The following is a 22,797-nucleotide window of genomic DNA, read 5'->3' on the forward strand; positions in this document are numbered from 1 at the left end:
CCTTCCCTCCAGTCCCCTGACTCTGCACTAATACAGTCACTTTGTAAATGGAGTTGTCTCCGTTGCTCTCCTTCACTCAGGGCACTGTGCATCACCCACAGGTGGGGGCAGCTTCTCTCCCACTGTTCCAGGCCATAGACTCTGTCAGAAGCTCTCCCTGTAGAGTGAAAATGGGTAGCTCAACTCACCTCAGACATAAGCGACCAGGATAGAATAGGTGTCTGTGTCCAATACTTTTCATCTCTAGCATCACGACTGCTGGAGCCAAGTGACGAACTGAACTTTCATTTGATAAACACCCTGACTATCCTTGCACGAAGGTGTGTGCTTTTCACACTGTACACAACTGGGTTCATCAGGGGAGGGACCATCAGATAGACATAACTCAGGAGAATCTGAAGCATGTGAGAAGAGCTGTTCCCGAATCTGTGTATCACGGACAAGCCAATCTCTGGTGTGTAGAAGAGGAGAACAGCGCAGAGATGGGAAACACAAGTGTTCAGGGCCTTGAGGCTCCCTGTGGGGGATGCAATGCTCAGCACTGTTTTGAGGATCATCACATAGGTGAGGAAGATGAGCAGTGAGTCCAACCCTACCGTTAATAGTTTAACAGATAAGCCATAAACACTGTTGACGGTGATGTCTGAACAAGCCATCTTCATGGCATCCTGGTGCAGACAGTAGGAATGGGAGAGGATATTGGCTCGACAGAACTGGTGTCGTTTCAGGAGTAAGGGGACTGGGAATACTAGAGCGACTGACCTTAGCACAAACATCAGTCCCATCTTGGCTGCTCTTGGTGGAGTTAAGATGGAGGCATATCTCAATGGGATACAGATTGCAACAAAGCGATCAAAAGCCATCAACAACAACATGGAGGATTCAATTAATGAAAGTGAGTGGATGAAGAAGAGTTGGGCAAAACAAGCGTTGAGGCTGATCTCCCTTGAATTAAATAAGTACAGGCCCAGTATTGTCGGCATGGTGCTTATAGATAAGCAAATGTCTGTGACAGACAACATGGAAAGGAGAATGTACATGGGCTCATGGAGGCTTGGATCTGTTGTTATAATGAAAAAAATGACAGAATTTCCAACTATTGAAATAACATACATTAAGCACATGGGGATAGAGATCCAGATATGGATGTGCTCCTGCCCTGGTATCCCAGTGAGAAGGAACACTTCATAATTTACTTTGGTGTCATTGGCAGCTGACATAATGTACGAGCAGGTACAAGGAGTTACACTTTCCTTCCTGAAAGGAAAAAGAACAGGAATAAGAGTCAGATTTGCAAAAGACATCTTTCTGCTATTAGTGCAACTCTAGAGACTCCTAGGACCTGAAGGAAGATCAGAAAAAAATATACCACCACCAACAGGAAGGAGACACTGCCTGACTGATTCAGACATGCAGTCCAACTAACCCACCATCCAGTAAGCAGTATCGCTTGAAGAAGATGAAAGTGGAAGAAGCCCTGCCATGGGAATCTTTGAGTCAACCCGCTCCCAGGGTTAGTTTCCTTGACAACTAGTAGTTAGACATATTCTGAGGTATAAATCAGGAAATTTTAGAGCTCTTCCAAGCCTATTTTCAAATAGTCTTCTCTCCTGTAATTGGGTTTGATGGTTTATCGTATAAATATCAAGACCCTCTCTGAATCCTGCTAAACTCTAAGTCCTTTTGATAACGTGTGGCTGGGAGTTCTGCAGCCTGCTTGAGTACTGTGGGATTTTACAATTGTGACCATCCCACACACATTCATTGTGGCTCTGAGTGTACTCTATTGTATGATGTTGTGGGTGTAAACAAATGACATGCATATGCGGAAAAGTTAATTTTATCCATCTCTCCTGCAAATATATTATTTATAAACATTTCATTCCATCAATATTTATTCTCAGGGTTAAGTTCTAAATTAATTGCCATTGCCACCAATGGAAACACTGCAGTTTTACATATGTAAATTCGATCGCAACTGGGATTGATTAATTTGCTTTATCATTTCTCCTGGAGATATATTTGAGCCACTGTGAAACCCTACAAGAGAAACTGAAGTGCTTTGTTGGTCTGCACTGACTGAATCCAAAGATTTAATTCATCCCACAGGCTCCTCTGTCTGCTGACAAGACCTGCTTCCTCACCCCTACAAGCGTCTGCAGGTATCTGCCAAGTGACACGCTAAACAGTAACACAGCTGGGCTCGGAAGCATTGGCCTCACAAATGGGTGAATATGGCAAACAATAGGTTTGCAGAAGCATATGGCTGTGTGCAAGGTATTTCAGCCATACTCATGTAAGAAGTGATGTGCATAAATTGCATAGGATCACTATCACACGCCTCTTTCATGCGTGTCAGCCGCAGTATTTGCTAAAATACAGCCCAGTCGCTCTCTTCTCTCAGCACTGTTTGAAAAGTCTCTCACAGGTGTTGAAGATGGATTGCATTCATGAGCCTCAATGGAAATGTTAGAACCAGTTTCTTTAAAGTTATGAGGAAACAGCATCACGCAACTCTTCCCTGAACAAAGAGTTAATAGCACAAACTCACAGCAGGCAGCACGTGGCATTCATTTGTCACCTTTTAAAAAAAAGGCCATCAGCAGTAAAGTTCTCCCTGCTCTGTTTCTAATGTTCCCAACAACTCTGCTACTGGCTTTCAATCTCATAGAATCCTAGAATACTAGGACTGGAAGGGACCTTGAGAGGTCATCAAGTCCAGCCCGCTACCCACACAGCAGGACCAAGTACTGCCTAAACCATCCCTGACAGACATTTATCTAAACTGTTCTTAAATATCTCCAGAGATGGAGATTCCACAACCTCCCTAGGCAATTTATTCCAGTGTTATGTGTGTATGTGATATATATGTGTATGTCATGAAAGTCCGGTTTGAAAACTTTCCACGTAGCATTTACACACCTGTACTTTATTTCACAACCCTTCTCTCCCTCTAATCTTGTTTCTGATCTGATTTCTCTGCTTGGAGAGGGACTTAAGAAGGACCATCTGTCACATGTATTTATTAAGAATCTGAAATGATTGTAGCCCCTCAGCCCTCGTTGGATTGCTTGTCAGCAAACAAACGTAGCTCCTCTGTCGTTGGGTTAATAAGTGACCGGATCTCCTATTCTGTCAGTCTGTAACCTATATCCGGAGTAGTTATGGGCACTGGTACCAGTAATAGGCATTGGGGTCAGTATTTAAGTTTCTCATTCCATGGGCTGTGATGGTCTAATCCACAGTACTCCAGCACCTGTTCTCCAGCCAGAAGACTTTGCAAGAGATCGATTTCAAAGTTAGATTAATGGGTATTCATGGAAATGGACCGTCATTTCACACGAGTGTAGTCTGTATTTCTCTCTTTCTCTCTGACTGCTTGTGAAAGTATTAATCTGTTCTATGTGTTTGTGGGATATACATGTGTGGTGCACAGTGAAATATAACATAAGAAACCAAGCACACATGAGCTTGTTTATACCCCACCCCCGCAAAAAATACATTAACTTAACTAATCTAATGGGTAAAGATTTCAGATATATATATCATAGAACTGGAAAGGACTATGAAAGGTCATTAAGTCCAGTACCCTGTCCCCTACAGCAGCCTCTATCAACATCCCTGACAGATTTTTTTTTTTCAATCTGAACTGTTCTAAATCCTTTAAAGGCCCCCTCCAGGGCTGAACTTACAACCCCAGGTTTACGAAGCCAATGCACCACTAACATAGACTAACGACCCTGCTGTGCAAATATATTGTAAAACTTTACCAGTGCTGGGATTCTGTGCAGAGATGGGGGCACCTGTTGCTTAGAAGCTCTTCAGACTGACCAGCACAGACATTGCTGAGGAAGTCTGATGTCCCTTGGCCTGGCTGGGTCCAGGTCGGAGTGAGAGGGCCTGGGGTGAGAGAGGTGTGCAGATTATCATTTGACACCCCTCCTATTCTCCCATGCTACACTTTATTCCTGTTGTCCCGAATAGAATGTATTTTGGTTCAGAAAGGTCTCCCAGTCTCTCGTCTCACCACCACTCACAGATTCGCACAGGGAGGAAACACTGGGGTTGTACTCAGCCAAACATGCTCAGTAAGCACGTCAGCCCACAATGTGCTGTAGCACAGGTCCCATTCTGAGGCTGGGAGCAAGCCATGACTCTGCTCCATGATAGGATGGCGTAGGAGGCATTACATGTGGTACTCAGAAACAAGAGAGAGGCCAGAGATGCTGGTAGCCCTGGAACTCTGAGGGGTATCTACAGAGAAGAAATGTGGGAGGCCTCAGCCACTCACAGAACAGAAATGTGCCCTATCGGACCTGTCACCACAGAGCAATGCAGCTCTGAATTCCTGCCTTCACAACTGAACTGAGGAACAAATCTTTGAAAATTCACTTCCTGATTAAACTTCCAGCAGCAAGTAAGTCTGAAAATATGTGAACATGTCACTTGTCACTAATATTCTGTAGTGTCTTGCAGGATCCGGGAAGAGTAAGAGAAGGCCCTATGGCATACTAGCCCACCATGCCTCTAGAAATTACACACCTTTACAAATCCTGGCTCAAGACATTGGGGTTTTCAGCGCTCTGAGCTCACTTTGAACGTCAGATTTCTCTGCACCTTAACACCCCACCAAGAAAAACAAGCAGCTGAGTTCTCTGCCACTGCACAGGACATCTGGAAATGAAAACAGCTGGCAGCCTCTCCTCTGCACTGCACATCTTAAAGACAGTGAAAGCTGCCAACGTACCCAATTGCTTCCAGAAGATGAGCCACCCTAATGGACGAGGAGTCATCAGAGATTTCGGACTTGCCGTAAGCAGTACCTGTTCAGATAGGGAGGGAACTGCCTTTATGAGGTACACTGTCACATTCCCTTGGGGGCCACTTGGCCATCAGGGAACCTCAGCTACTTGGCTTCCTATGCACCAGCTTTAACCCCATCACAGCCAATGGCAAACTGCAGGAAGCCAAATCACAGGGGATGGGCAGTGACGCCAAACAACCAGACTGCAGTACCAGCCCTGCTGCAGGCTCCATTCTTCTAATCAGGACTTTTCATCAATGTGCTTATGGTTCCTATTAGATTCATGGCTTCCTTGGGCACAGCCATGTAGTGAGAATGATGCTGTCACATATGCCATCTTCTGAAATTAAATAAAATGGAACCATAATAATATAGATCCAGATTTCTCTCTGACAGCCCCTTTTTCCATGTTACAAGGAGCAGGTGCATCCCAAGGAAGGGAAATTCCAGAAGGTTCCTACAAGCAAACTTGTCTTTGTTCTGTACAGGAGGGGAGGTCCCCTCTGTTCTTCACAAGGAATGAAAATGGGGCTCTAGGTCCAGACATTCACAACATTAGGCACAGATCTCCATGATCCACAGCTGTGTGTCAGCCACCCACAATCCTGGGCCCCCACAACAGCTCTAGGACCATGCCCAGGTCCCTGATATCAGATGTTCGCCACATATGGGGTTCCAGGGGCTGTCACAGTAACCACTCAAAGGATCTGCTAAGTAGAGTAAATGAATTTGTAGACTGAGAGAGCCTGAAAGACCACAAAATCAGATAAGGTTTAAAGGCCCCAAAGCCAGATATATGGTAAATTTAGGGGGCTCTAGGTTCCCCAGATCAGATGTCTATTGTTAGGCTCACACATGTATGCTTGTATGGAATGCTAACTACCCTCAGCTCCTGCAAGGACATAATGTCTCCATTTGTCTTTGCCAGACATCCCCGTGCTTCCCATCTCCGCACTGAGTCAATAACATGGTATCTTGGGTTGCACAAAGATGACATTTTTTACACATCAGCACAAACAAGTTACTTATTGTTCTTGATGTGACAGGTTGCCACTCTCTGACATGACCTAGTCACCACGCATTTTCTTATCCAGGGGGTTTCAATCCCCATATATCATGCTGTCAGTTTAGACCCTGTCCTGAATCTGGGTCGTTAAGTTCCTCTTATCTGTGGGGTGTGTGTCAGTAATGAGATGTTTCTTCACAAGGGGCTCTGTTATGACCCCTCTGGAACACGCTTCCAGCCTGTGTCCAGTACCAGTTGTGAGTGTTTCTGAAATATCATCTCTGTTCATGCCAAGTGCCTTGAGCAGGGCCTGCCTCTTGGTCACAGCTTCACTTTGCTTTATATAAGGAAAGTCTTAAGTATTTTCACCTGTGACACATGACCTTATGTTTCAGGCCCTCATCTCACTAAACTTCTTAATCTGTTGTCCATCACATAACCTTGCAGGGAAATTCTCATGACTAAGGTGGCTGTCACCAGAAGATGGAATGCCACCCTCCCCCAGCTCCCCCAAGGAAAAGGCATCCCCTTTTGCCTTCACCAAACATTCCTGTGCTACCCACTTCCCCATTTTTTGGACAGATATGGGCACTTCTGCTGTTTGCTGTTGCCAAATGATCACTGTTGTGAATGACAACTTTGCCTCTCCTGCGGCCAAGACACAGCAGGACAGCTGGAAAAGGGTTTAGAAAAGGGACTGTCCTGGCCAAAATGGGGTGTATGGTCACCGTACCATGGACCTCTGCAAGGACAGGGTGACCACACTGTCCTAGGGCAAATATGGGACACTCGCTTCTGGAAATGATTTCCCATGCCAGTGTTCCTTAGTGATGCAGACTGTTGACCCACGGTGATGCACTGGGCTAGGGGCTTCACAGCTTCCTGATGAGGGAAAGCGGAGGATGGGTGCTCAGCAACCTCTTGGGGTGTGTGTGTGTGTGCGTGCTGAGAATACAGACTTCACAGCCTCCCAGCAGTGGCGTCAGGGAACCCATGGAGGAACTTCCCCTCAGCAGGATCTGTCTCAATGCCAGGGAACGAGGCAGCCATCCCACAGAGGGGATTATTGCCAGCGGGAGCTTCCTTGCCTAGGTGTGGGGCACTGGAGAACATGGCAGCTGTCCCATGGAAGAGCTCACCTGCAGCAGAAGCTGCTTCCCTGAGGCACAGGGTGCCAGGGAACAGAGACCTATGGACTATGGGACAATTTGCTCATTTTCTTTAAGAAGTCAGGATGCCTGAGAGACAGCTTAAATAGGGGACTGTCCCAGGTAAAACAGGACAGCTGGTCCCCCTTCACGAAGATGGCTACAGCAGCCGTGTGACAGAGGAGTTCCTGGAAAAGCGAGCCATCCGTCAGGGGAACAATTAAGGAACTTAAGCGTGGCCATGTGGAGTCAGACCAATGGTCCATCTAGCCCAATGGACAGTGCCGATGCTTCAGAGGAGGAACACAGAACAGGACATTTGTCAAATCCTCCACCTCTCCCCATCGGCTCCAATCCTCTGGCCAGCAGAGTTTTACACAGCCCAGTGACAGAGGTGTCAAAGGGGGCAGTTTCCCCATGGAAACACCCCAGCAGTGCTGCTGCACCCATTTGCATGGCTGTGAGGTGGGCAGGGAGGGAGTGCCATGGTCTGAGCCTCGCTCAGGTCTCTTTGCCCTAGGCCCCACCCCTTCCGCACTTGTTATGAACTTAGGAAAGTCCATCTGCTGACACCCCAGGCAGACTTTTTGCTTTTGCTCATCACCATATCTAGGTGAACATTCCTGAATATATGTGAGCTGTCTTAGCCAACCCGGGGACAGGACCCAGACAGATCCAGGCTAAAACTTACATTAGACCAACACATGGCATCTGCCCTGTAAGTTCTTTACGTTGCAGCCAAAATACTTTAATATAAACCTATTATAATCTATTATAATAAAACTAATAATCAAAATCTAACACAAAAGACAAACCCATAAGGAAATGTATGTTTGTGGGTACAAAACCACATCAGCCCTGTAGGCTGCAGAGGGCAGACGGAGATTCTGTCAGTACCACCTTAATTTCCGTTTCATGAGAGTGACAGGTGAAAAGCCTCCACTTTCTCTTGGAGATCCAAGCAGCAGCAGCTGGGCAGCACCCTGGCCCCTGAGCTTCCAGAAGAACAATCCATTTTCTGTGAAATCTCATCTCAAAATATGGATAAAAGGAAACATTTTCATCTAGGGCAATTTTTTTTCATTGTTAAAAACAGCCTGTGTTCCAGTTAAGTGGTACCTAAAATTTACTCCTGGGTGCATTCTGCAGCGAAAATAAAATAAAATAAAATAAAATAAAATAAAAATTCTGCAACAATAAATCAGCCCTCTCTCCAGCACATTCACAGAGAGAAGGAGGGTCAAGGGCACATTACAAGGTATCTGCCTCCCTGGGCAGATATTTCCACGGCCCAGCTCTGGCTTCAAGCCTGGAGAGGATGTGGAGCACCAAGTGAAAACATAGGAGGAGAGGTTGGGGCTTGGGAGAGGAGAAGGGGCAGAGGGAGAGGCCTTGGTGAATGAGGAGTAGCAAGGGGTGGGGGGTCTGAGTCAGAAAGGGGACTGAGTGAGGGTCCCCGGCAGGAGACGAGGAGCAGCGGGAGTCATTCCAGGGATGTGGGTCCTGCATATGCTCCGCTTTTGCCTTGTGAAAAGAATGGGGCAGGCTGGGACAGGAGTAAACTGTGCCTCTGTAAAGGAGCTAATTCCCATTCCCACCCCTTTGGGAACCTCTATGGCAGCACAGATGGGCCAGGGATGGAATCTGGGCCCAAGCCCTCATGCCAGGACTCCTGTGTGTTAGAACCACACTCATATGCACAGCTGTACCTCAGAGGGGAAAGAGCCCAGCAGGTGTGTGGTGTGCAAAGGGAGCAGGGGTGCAGGGGAGCTGCTTGAAGGGCTTCTCCTGGGCTTCCTGTGATAATCTTTTCTTTGACGTGACTCTGTCACTGTCCCCTAGCTGATGGCTCAGGAGAACTGTGAGTGTCAGTGCCTCTTGAATGGCTCCTGTCCAGAGCTGGTGCACCTCTGCGAATCAGCATCAGCCAGAGTGTGCAGAAACGGCCAAGATTGGTTCTGCAGAACCATTGTGCAGCTTTTTTCAGGTCCATGGCTGTTAAAGCAGAGACAAAACAGCAGCAGTCCAGCTGTAATGTGAAAAAAAAATCCATGTCCCAAAGATTTTACAAGCTACTTTCCTCAGATCCCACCGAGGAAGACACTAAGAAACTATACCATCTGCTCAGAACACTCCCTACACAAGCACAAGAACAGACTTATACCAACACACCTCTGGAGCCCCATCCGGGGCTATTCTACCTACTACCCAAGATCCACAAACCTGGAAATCCTGGACGCCCCATCATCTCGGGCATTGGCACTCTCACTGAAGGACAGTCCGGTTATGTGGACTCTCTCCTCAGACCCTATGCCACCAGCCCTCCCAGCTATCTCCGAGACACCACTGGCTTCCTGAGAAAACTGCAATACGTTGATGACCTACCAGAAATCACTATCCTAGCCACCATGGATGTAGAGGCTCTCTATACCAACATCCCACACAAAGATGGAATAAATGCTGTCTGGAACAGCATCCCTGATAATGCTACAGCACATCTGGTGGCTGAGCTCTGTAACTTTATACTCACACACAACTATTTCAGATTTGCCAATGATATATACCTTCAAATCAGCAGCACAGCTATGAGTACCCGCATGGCCCCTCAATATGCCAACATTTTCATGGCTGACCTGGAACAGCACTTCCTTAGCTCTCGTCCACTAACACCCCATCTCCACTTATGCTACATTGATGACATCTTCATCATCTGGACCCATGGGAAGGAGACTCTGGAGGAATTCCAATGGGACTTCAACAACTTTCACCCCAACATCAACATCAGCCTGGAACAGTCTACAAAGGAGATCCACTTCCTGGACACCACAGTGCTAACACACGATGGCCACATCAATACCACCTTGTACCGTAAACCCACTGACTGCTACGCCTACCTTCATGCCTCCAGCTCCCATTCCAGACACACCACACGATCCATTGTCTACAGCCAAGCACTAAGATATAAATGCATGTGCTCCAACCCCTCCGACAGAGACAAACAACTACAGGATCTCTACCAAACATTCTTGAAACTGCAATACCCACCTGAGGAAGTGAAAAAACAGATCAACAGAGCCAGATGTGTGCCACGAAGCCTCTTACTACAGGACAAGCCCAAGAGAGAAACCAACAGAACACCACTAGCCATCAGCTAAAACCTCTACAGCGCATCATCAGGGATTTACAACCCATCCTGGACAATGATCCCCCACTTTCACAGGCCTTGGGAGGCAGACCAGTCCTTGCCCACAGACAACCTGACAACCTGAAGCAAATCCTAACCAGCAACTATACATCGCACCACAGTCACTCTAACTCAGGGACCCATCCATGCAACAAACCTTGTTGTCAGCTCTGCCCACATATCTACACCAGAAACACCATTACAGGACCTAACCAGATCAGCCACACCATCGTGGGTTCATTCAGCTGCACATCTACCAATATAATTTATGCCATCATGTGCCAGCAATGCCCCTCTGCTACATACATCGAACAAACTGGACAGTCTCTATGTAAAAGAATAAACGCACACAAATCAGATATCAGAAATGGCAATATACAAAAACCCGTAGGAGAGCACTTCAATATCCCACGCCACACAGTAGCTGATTTAAAAGTAGCTATCCTACAGCAAAGAAACTTCAGGACCAGACTCCAAAGAGAAATTTCTGAGCTACAATTCATCTGCAAATTTGACGCCCTCCGCTCAGGCTTAAACAAAGACTGTGAATGGCTGGCTAAATACAGAAGCAGCTTCCCCTCCCTTGGTGTTCACACCTCCAGATCAACTGCTGGTAGTAAGCCTCACCCTTGCTGACTGAGCTAACCTTGCTCTGGCTTATTTATACCTGACCCTGAAGATTTCCAAGACCAGCATCTGATGAAGTGAGTCTGTGCTCACGAAAGTTCATGCTGAAAACTTTTATGTTAGTCTATAAGGTGCCACAGCACCCTTTGTTCCTCTTTATTTTCTGAGTTTTCAGTGTAGAATTGTGAGATTGGCAGAGCCACTGTTACCCTTTTTTACGCCATCTCTCAGCAGTATCCTAACTCTGCACAAACTCAGTTACTTTGTAAATGGTTCTTCTTTCCTTGGTCTTCTTCACCCAGCCTTGTGCCCCCTTACCAGCAGATGAAGGCAGAATCTCTCCCACTGCTCCAGGCCTTAGATCCTATCAGAAGCTCTCCCCTAAGAGTAGAAATGGGTAGCTTATCACATCTCAGAAGTAAAAGTCCAGGATATAATAAGAGGCTGTCTCCAATATTTTTCATCCCTCATATTGCCATTGCTACAGCCAGGTGATGAAATGACCCTTCATTTGATGAAAACCCTGATGATCCTCGCACGAAGGTGTTTGCTTTTCACACTGTAGACAATTGGGTTCATCAGGGGTGGGACTATCAGGTAGATATATCCAAGGAGAATCTGAAGCATGTGAGAAGAACTGTTCCCAAATCTGTGTATCACAGACAAGCCAATCTCTGGTGTGTAGAAGAGGAGGACAGCGCAGAGGTGAGCGACACACGTATTCAGGGCCCTGAAGCTCTCCGTGAGGGATGCGATGCTCACCACTGTTTTGAGGATCATCACATAGGAGAGGAAGATGAGCAGTAAGTCCAACCCTACTGTTAATAATTTAATAGACAAGCCATAGATGCTGTTGACTGTGATGTCTGAACAAGCCAGCTTCATGACCTCCTGGTGCAAACAGTAGGAATGGGAGAGGACATTAACTCGACAGAATTGGTATCGTTTTAGGAGTAAGGGAAGTGGGAATATCAGAACCACGGATCTCATCACAAATAACAGTCCCATTGTGGCTGTTCTTGATGAAGTTAAAATGGAAGCATATCTCAATGGGATACAGATTGCAACAAAGCGATCAAAAGCCATCAACAACAACACGGAGGATTCAATTAATGAAAGTGAGTGGATGAAAAAGAGCTGGGCAAAACAAGCATTGAGGCTGATCTCCCTCAAATTAAATGAATACATGCCCAATATCGTCGGCATGGTGCTCATGGATAACCCGAGGTCTGTGATGGACAACATGGAAAGAAAAATGTACATGGGCTCGTGGAGGCTTGGGTCTGTTCTGATAATGAAGAGAATGACTGAATTGCCAACCACGGAAGTCAAATATACTAAGCATAAGGGGACAGAGATCCAGAGATGGATGTGTTCCTGCCCTGGTATCCCGGTGAGAAGGACAACTTCAGAATTGACTTTGGTGTTATTGGCAGCTGACATAATGTACAGGCAGGAACGAGGAGCATTGGACTTTCCTTCCTGAAGGGAGAAAGAACAGGAATGAAAATCATACATGCAGTGAGACATCTTTCTGCTCTTAGTGGAATTCCAGAGACACCCAACAGCTGACCGACAATCAGACAAAAATATAATGTTGGATAAACATGCCTGATAAGAAAGTAGGCAGTGCCAGACTGAACCAGACATGCAGTCTGTTTAACTCAGTATCCAGTGGGCAGTACTGCATGATGAAGATGAAGGTGGAAGAAGGCCTGCAATAGGCAGTTTTGAAACAACCCCCAAGGATAGGTTCCCTGACGCCCAAAGTTAGAAGTACTTTGAGATGTAAATCAGGAAATTTTAGAGCCTTTCCAAGACTATTTTTAAACAGTCGTCACTCCTGTAACTGGATTTGCTGGTTATGCATATAAACATCAATTTCTACTCTGACTCCTGCTAAACTGTAGAAGCTTTCAATACCTTGTGGCTGGGAGTTCTGCAGGCTACTTGAGTACTGTGGAACTTTAAAATTGTACTTTCCCACTGACGTTCTTTCTAGCTCTGTACTTCTGAGAAGGCTCCATTGTATGATGACATGGGTGTAAACATATACCAAGCATATGGGGAAAAGGGAAATTTATCCATCTCTCATGCCAATACATGATTTATAAGCATTGCATTCCCTCAATATATATTCTCAGCTCTAAATTCTAAATTAAATAAAATGGCCAACTCCATATGTACATATGGAAACTTGATCATCCCCAGGATCTCTTCATTTGCATTTTCAGTGCTTCCACAGATACACTCCAGCCACCCAGAAGCCCTCAAAGAATGCTGAAGAGCTTTTTTGGTCTGCATTGAGTGAATCCAAATAATTCGGTCATCCCACAGGCTTCTCTGTCTGCTCTCAGGACCCGCAACCCCTCTCTTTACAAGTGTCTGTAGAGATCTGACAAGTGACAAGCTAAATAGTTCCTTCAGCAGTACAGGGAAGGGTTGGCCTTGCACGTGGGTGAATATGGCAAATAGTTTTCCATAAATATATTGCTGAATGTGCAAGATACTTTAGCCAAGCTTGTGTGACAAGTGAGAAGAGTACCTTAGAATCACTATTACACTCCCTTTTCATGTACATCAGCTGCTATTTTTGCTGAAACACAGCCCAGCTGCTCTCTTTTCTCAGGGCTGTTTGAAAAGCATTGCACAGGTAATGCAGAGGGATTCACAACCAGACAACTCTTCCCTGAACAAACAGTTAAAAGCACAAACTCCTTGTAAACAGTGTGTGGAGAACAACTGACCTCTTCTCTAAAGAAAAGACCTTTAAGTAGTAAAGTTACCTTGGCTCCTTTCTGTAGTGATTCCAATACCTCTGCTGGTGGCTTTCTGCATAAAGGTTTCTGTCATGAAAGTCTGGTTTGTAATATTTGTCTGATAACGAAAACATTCCATGTAGCATTTGCACATCTCTACTTTAATACACAGCCCATTTTTCCCCTCTAATGCTGTTTCTGAGGTGATTTCTCTGGTGATAGAGGGACTTAAGAAGGACCACCTGTCACATGGATTTATTCAGAACCTGAAATGACTGTAGCCCCTCAGCCCTCATTTGGTTACTTGTCAGTAAATGAACGTAGCTCCTTTACCCCTGGGTTAATAACTGACTTGCTCTCCTATTCTGTCAGCCTATATCCTGAGTAGTAATGGGCACTGCTATCAGTAACAGTATTGGAGTCAGTATTTAAGTTTTCCATGACATGGGCTATCATGCTTCAATCTACAGTAACCCCAGTGCCTGTACTTCAGGCCCAAGGAAGGTGTTTCAAGACCTAGATTTCAAAGTTAGATAGATGGGTATTCGTGGGAATGGACCATCCTTTCATACATGACTTTAGTCTGTAGCTCTCTCTCCCCGTCTCTCTCTCTGACTGCTTTTGGAAGTATTAATCTGTTCTCTGTGTTCGTGGGATCTGTGTGGTGCACAAGGAAATATAAAATATGGCACAAAAGCACAAATGAGCTTGTTTATACCAAAACAAAAAATAAATCAAAAATAAACATTGTCTTCATTAGCCTAATGGCTAAAGATTTCAGGTGAGTGGCCCTAGAATGAGAAGTTCAGTGTAACTCTTTAGCAGCACAGGGCATCTGCCCAGAATACAGGCAGCTGTTGCTGGGCAGCTCTTCCGACTGACTGGCACAGTCACTGTTGAGGAAGCCTGAAGTCCCTTGGCCTGCCTGCACCCCGTGGAGAGTGGGAGGACCTGGGGTCAGAGAGGTGTACAGATGCTCATCTTAAAACCTTGTTACTCTTCCATAACAACCAGAAGTCCTGTGGCACCTTATAGACAACAGACGTTTTGGAGCTCAAGCTTTCATGGGCGAAGACCAGGATGAAATAGGTCTTTGCCCACAAAAACTGATGCTCCAAAATATGTTAGTCTATAAGCTGCCACAGGACTTGTTGTTATGGGAGAGAATGTTTTGCCAGTCTCTCACCTCACCACCACTCTCAGCTTCCCACAGGGAAGAAAGACAGGGGCTGTACTCACCCCAACATACTGGGCTAGTACAGTCAACCTGCAGTGTGCTGTAGCCAAAGGCCCAGTCTGAGCACAGGAGGAAGCTGTGACTCTGTGCCATGACAGGACAGAGTATGAGGCCTAACTCATCATACTCAGATACCAGAGAGCAGGGAGAGATGCTGGTAGCCCTGGAACTCTGAGAGATAACTACAGGGAAGAAATGCTGGAGCCCTCAGCCACTCTCAAAACAGAAATATGCCCTATCAGACCCATCATCACCGAGCAACGCAGCGCTGACTTCCTACCTGTGTAACTGATTTGAGAAACAAATCTTTGAAAACGCACTTCCTGCTGAAATTTCCAGCAGCAAATAAGTCTGAGAATATGTCAACGTTATCACTTGTCACTGGTATTCTGTGGTGTTTTCTCTGACTCAGCACCTGGCAGGATCCTTGCTGAGGTCCTACAGAATATCAGCCCACCACACATCTAAAATAGGGACTCTGTCACAAATCATGACTCAGGACATTGGGATTTGAACACTCTGAGCTTGCTTTGAATGTCAGGTTTCTCTGTACCTTAACAGCCAGCCAAGAGAAACAGGCAGCTGAGTCCTCTGCCACTGCGCAGAACATCCCTTCCCCTGCACTGCACATTTAAAAGACAGTGAAACCTGCCAACGTACCAAATTGCTGCCAGAAGGAGAGTCTCTGACACCAGAGGGTATCACCTTAAAGGACGAGGAGTCATCAGAGAGATTACACAGGCAGCAGTCAGTGTCTGTTCAGGTAAGGAGGACGCTGCCTCTATGAAGTGTGGTTTGCACACTCCCTTGGGGTCCAGTTGGCCGTGAGGGAATCTCAGCTGCTTGGCTTCCTATGCACCAGCGTTAATTCCCATCACAGGCAATGGCAAATGTCAGGAGGCCAAATCACAGGAGATGGGGGGTAATGCTACATAAATGGTCTGCAGTGCTAGCCCAGCTGCAGGACATGTTCCTGGAATATGGGTATCTCATCAGTGTTTGTATTGTTCCAATTAGTCACATGGCTCCCTTGGGCATGGCCATGTAGTAATAATGATGCTTTCAGAGAGGTGTTCTTTTTTAAATGAAATAAAATGGAATAATAATAATAATGCAGATCCTGATTTCTCTCTGGGGGCCTCTTTTTCTGTGTTACAAGAGCAGGTGCAGCTCAAGGAAGTGGAATTCCAGAAGGTTCCTCCAAGCAAACTTCCCTTTGTTCTTTACAGAAGGGGAGGTAACTTCCGTTCTTCACGGGGAATGAAATTGGGCCTGAGGTCCAGGAATCTGCAAAATTAGGCACAGAACTCCACGATCCACAGCTGTGCATCAGCCACCCAAAACCCTAGTTCCCCACAACAGCTCTAGGACCATGCCCAGCTCCCTGACAGCGCAAGTTCATCACAGCCGTGTCTACACGTGCACGCTACTTCGAAGTAGCAGCACTAACTTCGAAATAGCGCCCCTCATGGCTGCACGAGTCGGGCGCTATTTCGAAGTTAACTTCGACGTTAGGCAGCGAGACGTCGAAGTCACTATCCTCATCAGGAGATGGGGATAGTGCCCTACTTCGACGTTCAACGTCGAAGTAGGGACCGTGTAGTCATTGCACGTCCCGCAACTTCGAAATAGCGGGGTCTGCCATGGCGGCCATCAGCTGAGGGGTTGAGAGACGCTCTCTCTCCAGCCCCTGCGGGGCTCTATGGTCATCGTGGGCAGCAGCCCTTAGCCCAGGGCTTCTGGCTGCTGCTGCTGCAGCTGGGGATCCATGCTGCATGCACAGGGTCTGCAACCAGTTGTTGGCTCTGTGGATCTTGTGTTGTTTAGCGCAACTGTGTCTAGGAAGGGCCCTTTAAGGGAGCGTCTTGCTGTTGAGTCCGCCCTGTGACCCTGTCTGCAGCTGTGCCTTGCACCCTTATTTCGATGTGTGCTACTTTGGCGTGTAGACGTTCCCTCACAGTGCCTATTTTGATGTGGTGCTGCGCAACGTCGAAGTTGAACATCGACGTTGCCAGCCCTGGAGGACGTGAAGACGTTATTCATCGAAATAGCCTATTTCGATGTTGCTACATCAAAATAAGCTATTTCGATGTAGGCTTCATGTGTACACGTAGCCCACATGTGTCATTCCAGGGCCTCTCACAGTAACCCCTGCTCTGCGGAATTTCTGAAACAGCACAGCATGGGAGGAGAGGGCTGCAGAAAGATGGAAAGCCTGGTGGGAGTAGCTGATGAGCACAGTGCCCCAGCTTCAGAGTTGGTTGGACTTTTTGATCTTTTCATGCCCACAGTGCACCACAGATTCTGCCAGTGTCCCCTCCATCTATGTTACAAGAGAGAAGCTGATGAAAGCTCTCCAAGTTCTCTTGGGGAATCCAGGCATCTGTTGCTGGGCCGAATTATATCGGCTGAGCTGTCAGAGAAAAAGGAGCCATTTCCTGTGAAAACTCACCCCACAAACGGCTGAAAAGGAAACATTTTAGTTTGGGTAAAAATTTTTCCTGTGGGGGGTAAAAATCTCCCTTTTTTCTGGTTCAGCTGTACCTCAAGCCATGAGCCTCTGTCTGCTGTGTGAGAGGACCTCACATCTAGGTGACACCTTTCACTCCCACCACCACGACCACTTCCCCCCAGGATCCTCCTGCTGACTTACCCTAACATTTACCAAAGAGAAAATTGGAGACCATGAGGTGCGCAGTGGAGCTGCCACCCACCCCCTTGCTGTGGTTGTCGGTAATCTCTGGTATGGTGCCCTCATAGGTGTCCTGCCCTTTCAGTGATGGTAACTGTTCAGCTGCATTTTTGGCCCCCTGTATGATTTGTTGGCTTGTACATGTAGCTGACACAGCAGGCTCTGAGAGAGCCCCTCAAAGACCACAAAGTTAGATAAGGTTCAGAGCCTCCTAAGACTGGCTTATTGTAAACAAAGTATAGTCTTAGCTTCCCTGGATCAGATGTCTATTGTTAGGCTAATATATATATGCTTGTATGGAACACTCTCTCCCCTGATGTCCTGCAAGGAAGTGGCATCTCCAATTACCTTTGCCAAATATTTCTCTGCTACCAACTTCCCCAATCCATCAGTAACATAGGATGTGTCACTGCCCCCTAGGTCACACAAGGACAACAATATTTTTTACATGTAAGTACAAACAAATTACACATTACTCCTCATGTAGCAGGTTTCCGCCCTCTGATGCTACCTAGGTACCACCCATTCCCTTATACAAGGGGGTTCCGTCACTGATTATCATGCTGTCTGTTTAGACCCTGTCCTGAACCTGAGTGTTACGTTCCTGTTTTCTGTGGGGTGTGTGTTACTAATGAGATGTTTCTTCACGAGGGGTTCTGTTACGAGTTCTCTGGAATGTGTTTCTAGCCTGTGTCTAGTACCAGTTAGGGGTGAGTGTTTCTGAATGATCAGCCCTGCTCATGTCTTGCTCACAACTTCATTCTGCTTTATATGAGCTAAGTCTTAGCTATTTTCACCTAGGCCTCAGTCCTCACAGCAGGCCTGTGGCACATGGCCTTTTCTGTCACCCATCACACAACCTCACAGGGAGCCCCTCACATCTCAGGAGACTGTTGCTGGAAGCTGGAATGCTATAGCTCCCCCAAGGAAAAGGCATCTCCTTTTGGCTCCACCAAACGTTCCTGTACTACCCACTTCCCTGCTTTTTGACAGAAAAGGGCATTTCTGTTGTTCGCTGTTGCCAAACTATCTCTGTCGTGAATGGGATCTTTGCCTCTTCTAAGCTACGTCTACATGGGGATGCTACATTGAAATAGCTTATTTCGATGTAGCGAAATCGAAATAAGTTATTTCGATGAATAGCGTCTACACGTCCTCCAGGGCTGGTGCCGTCGACATTCAGCGTCAACGTTGGGCAGCACCACATCGAAGTAGGCGCTGCAGGGGAGCGTCTACACACCAAAGTGGCCCACATCGAAATAAGGGCGCCAGGAACAGCTGCAGACAGGGTCACAGGGCGGACTGGCACTTCCGGGGCAACAGCTAGCTGCTCCCTTAAAGGGCCCCTCCCAGACACACGCAACCTGCACAGCACGCGGTCTGAAGAGCCACAGGCATGTACACCCGTCAAAGCAGTATGGACCCCCAGCAGCAGCAGCCAGAGGTCTACACACCTGCCCCGGAGGAGCAGTGCTTGCCCCGCTTAGTGCCATGCAGGAGGCAGCTGATCATCTTTTATTTGTGGAAGAGGAGCTGCCCCCAGGGGATGAGGAAGCAGCCCCAGACCTCGCTGGCCTCCCAGCCCGCCCCCCAACCCCCGCCGCACACGCTGCCAGCTGTGGAGCTACACCACGAGCACGGACTGGTGGGAGCGGCTGGTGCTCAGTGAGTGGGACAACGACCGCTGGCTCCAGAAATTTTGCATGAGCCAGCAGACATTTCTGGAGCTCTGCCAGTGGCTCACCCCTGCCTTACGGCACGAGGACACCTCCATGCGACATGCCCTCACCATTGAGAAATGGGTTGGCATCACTGTCTGGAAGCTGGCCACTCCAGACAGCTACCGATACATAGGGCAGCAGTTTGGCGTGGGCAAGGCCACCGTCGGGGCTGTCCTCATGGAGGTAAGAGGACCTGGGGCGGGGGAGCCCGGGGGGGGGGCGCCCTGGGGGGGAATCCCTGGAGGGGGGAGCCTTGGTGGGAGCCCGGGGGGGGAACCCGAGGGTGGAGAGCCAGACACACCCTGCACACCCCTTACTGGTGCTCTCTCATGTCCTTCCCCTGCAGGTCGTCCGCGCAATCAATGCCCTGCTCCTCCACGGGCTCATGCGGCTCGGGGACCCGGATGATGCCATTGTGGGGTTTGCCAGCCTGGGCTTCCCAAATTGCTTTGGGACTCTGGATGGGACCCTGTAGCCAGACAGCCAGCCCCCTCTCAGACCAGCATTGCTGGGAACACAAGGGAGCCAAAACAACAGGGCACTTAACATAAATTCCAGCACAGCCTTTGAAGCTGTGAGAAGCACAGGTGTGCTGCTGCAATGTGCCTCTGGGAACATATACAACGATTAGGCTCACAGCAGACAGAGAAGCTGTGACAGACATGGCTCTTAGCCCCTACTAAATAACGTGATGCACACACACCCACATCCTAGGTGGGAAAATATTTACCCTAATAAAAGAATGTCCAGTAGTCGAAACTTATTGTTTCTCTCCCTTGCAAGTGTAAACTACTCTTGCGAGAGCTGGCGTCACCCAGACAGACCAGCCCCAATTTGGCATAAGAAAGGAGAAAGAGAATAAAGGAGTACAGAGGTATAAGTATGGGACCTACAGCACCATGATTTTTGAGTGCTTTTCACTATCTATCTGCTGGTCAGATAAGTGACAGCCTCCCAAGGCTTCTGCAGCTAAGAGGGTCCCTGAGCCTTGTCCCTTATTCGTCTTTCCGCGGAATTGAGTGACCGATCCTGGCTTGGCACCGCTGGAATCGAGAGATGCAAGGAGGGTAAGAAGCACCCACACCTGATCTCCTATCTTTAGTGTACACATATTTTGACATAGAGCTCTATACTTTGTTTTCTTTCTTTGGGATTGTGGCTTCAGCTTTGTAACTTGTTTGTGTGTATATAACATCTATACATTTAAATAAGTAGGCACTAGCAATTTTGTAACCACATGATTAGAATCTAGTTTAATAAATTTTGGTAACCATTTGTGCATAAGCCTGACTTGTTTCTCTGGTGTACTGTAAAGCAGCCAACACAATTAAAGAACCTCAGCCGTTTTGGCTATAAAGCCTGGCCATTAGGTGAGAGTACTAAGAGCCTAGCGTTGAGTTGTGCCGCCTCCACGGGGCAAGCTCTTGGGGCGCCTGTCAGTCAATCCTGACTGCCCACTGCGAAGGAGCTCTGAGCTCTAGCAGTTAAAGTCACGGGTGTGGAAAGGCTCTTAGTGCTGCCATTGGGGCACCCGTCAGTCAGCGTTGACTGCCCACTGCGAAGGAGCTCTGAGCTCTAGCAGTTAAAGTCACGGGTGGTTAGGACCTTGGGGCATCCGTCAGCCTAGCCCGGGCTGCCCGCCACGAAGGGACAGTGCGTCCTAGCGGTTAAAGTCACGGATGGTATAAAACGGGCATAGCTGGCACCTCACCAAACATCCTTGGCCATCGGCTAACAGATTTGGCGTAGTCGAAGCAGGATTGTGATATAGGCTGCACTACAGTAACACAATGAAACCAGTCATGATAAACACCACAGAATTCCCTGAGCTAGAGAAAAGTTTGACCCAAGAGGGATGGGGAAATCCTCTGTGGAGCAAAGAACTGCTGGAGAAATATTGGGGAAAACCAGCAGAGATCTGGCAGCATTTCTGTAACTGGAGAACTGCCTGCAAGATGAAGAAAGGAAAAGGAAAAGGTGCTTGTATATGGCTGCTTACTAACATTTGGCAAGCTGCCTGTAAGGATTATCATAGTCTGGCAATAGAATTTAATAGGCTACAACAGGAAAGGGACACACTGCGCAAGGAATGCCAGAATTTAGATACCAGAGTAAGAACACTGAATAGGGATATGGAGCATCTTCAGAAAAGATTACTTCCCTTAATTGAGAAAGAAGGGATAGAACGAAGGGAAAAGCTGGAGACTAAAACACGCAGAATCAACCAGGCTAAAGTTGAGACTGCTCTCTGGCTAGACCCTGAGGAATGGGACGGAGACATTTGGGATTCAGCAGATGAGTCCCCCTCCTCTGAGGAGGAAGGTCCCTCTGTAAAATTAAGACCAGCTATCACACATCACAAATCAGAAGAACATGAGGGAAATTTGAGTGGGGCAGAGCTGGATGAGGAAGGGGATGACAATGATACATCCACCTCTTCAAAAACAAAGAAGGGAGGTAAAAAGGGAAAAGGGAGTAAAGCTCCAACACACTTTACCAAAATTACCACCCGCCAATACACTCCCATGGAGTTAAAAACAATCCAGGGAGATTTTGCTAAAAAGCCTGAGGAAGGTATAATAGAGTGGCTGGTCCGCCTCTGGGACACTGGGGGTGGATATATACGCCTGACAGCCCAAGAAACTGAGCGCCTTAACTTAGGTGCAGGAATATTCCTGGAACATTCAGAGGGGAACACCCCTAAAACACTTTGGTCTCTGGCTTGTCGATGGGCAAGAGGAATTTACCCAGCAGACCGAGATGAACCCACAGTAATGCACTGGACCAGCATAGATGAGGTAAAAACAGCTCTATTAACTGTGGCTGTCATTAGCATGCTTGGCCAAAACCCTCAAGATTTAGCCTATGAAAGTCCATGGGAGGGTCGGGTAGATGTAGATGATCTCAGACCCCTGCTTAAGGGAGCTCCGAGTAATCATAGGGCTATGGCACTGTCCCTTAGATCAGAAGCTGCAGCAGATAACAGAACCTTTCGGGCACTGCTAAACCGTCTGGTGTCATACTTTAGAGAATTTGGAGACATCAGAGCACTGACAGGCAAAGCTAAGATGCGTTCCCTTCAGGGAAACAAGGGGGCACCATCTAAAGGATATAAAAACAGGCGAGAACCAACCCAGGAGGAAAAGGAGCTTAGAGCCAAGTTGTGGAGACAATGTCTGGCTTTAGGTTATCCCAGAGATGTGATAAATGGACTGCCCACTGAGCGGCTAAAATTATTAACCACCTTTAAAAGAGCTGACTGGGAGAAAACTAATGCTACTCCCAGTGCACCTCCGCAGCTCTCACCTCCTCCCCCTCCTGCAGACACCCTGTACACACCATTGCGGCAGCAACTGCAAGAGTTACCAGAGCAGGGAAACTAGCTTGCGGGGGTCAATCTCCTCTCCTAATAAACCAGCTTAAATCCAAAAAGGAGAAAACAACAGCAAAAGACCCCCGGATACATGTAACTGTAAATGACAAACACATTGTTCCTTTCTTAATGGACACAGGGGCTCAAATGTCCATGATTAAGCGAGAAAGTTTTCAGGGCCCGCCACCTACTGGCCGAAAGCAGGTACTTGTTACAGGAGTAAATGGCAGTACCATAACTTACCCA

The 22,797-nt window shown here is 47.4% G+C and overlaps 2 protein-coding genes across 2 annotated transcripts; both read right to left on the reverse strand.

Annotated features, from left to right (window-relative positions):
• Window positions 1–284: 284 nt before the first annotated feature.
• LOC142003303 (olfactory receptor 51G2-like) lies at window positions 285–1,220 on the reverse strand. Its single transcript, XM_074980135.1, has one exon. The coding sequence runs from the start codon at window positions 1,218–1,220 to the stop codon at window positions 285–287; it is 936 nt and encodes a 311-aa protein (XP_074836236.1).
• Window positions 1,221–11,276: 10,056 nt separating this feature from the next.
• LOC142003308 (olfactory receptor 51G2-like) lies at window positions 11,277–12,212 on the reverse strand. The gene has a single exon (XM_074980148.1). The coding sequence runs from the start codon at window positions 12,210–12,212 to the stop codon at window positions 11,277–11,279; it is 936 nt and encodes a 311-aa protein (XP_074836249.1).
• Between the last annotated feature and the right edge of the window lie 10,585 nt (window positions 12,213–22,797).

This window comes from Carettochelys insculpta, chromosome 1 (genome assembly GCF_033958435.1).
Source record: "Carettochelys insculpta isolate YL-2023 chromosome 1, ASM3395843v1, whole genome shotgun sequence".
Classification (NCBI taxonomy): Eukaryota; Metazoa; Chordata; order Testudines; family Carettochelyidae; genus Carettochelys; species Carettochelys insculpta.

What these genes read in the sequence shown, in the direction of transcription:
- LOC142003303 (XM_074980135.1), bottom strand. Translation starts at nt 1,220, where the DNA reads ATGTCAGCTGCCAATGACACCAAAGTAAATTATGAAGTGTTCCTTCTC.
- LOC142003308 (XM_074980148.1), bottom strand. Translation starts at nt 12,212, where the DNA reads ATGTCAGCTGCCAATAACACCAAAGTCAATTCTGAAGTTGTCCTTCTC.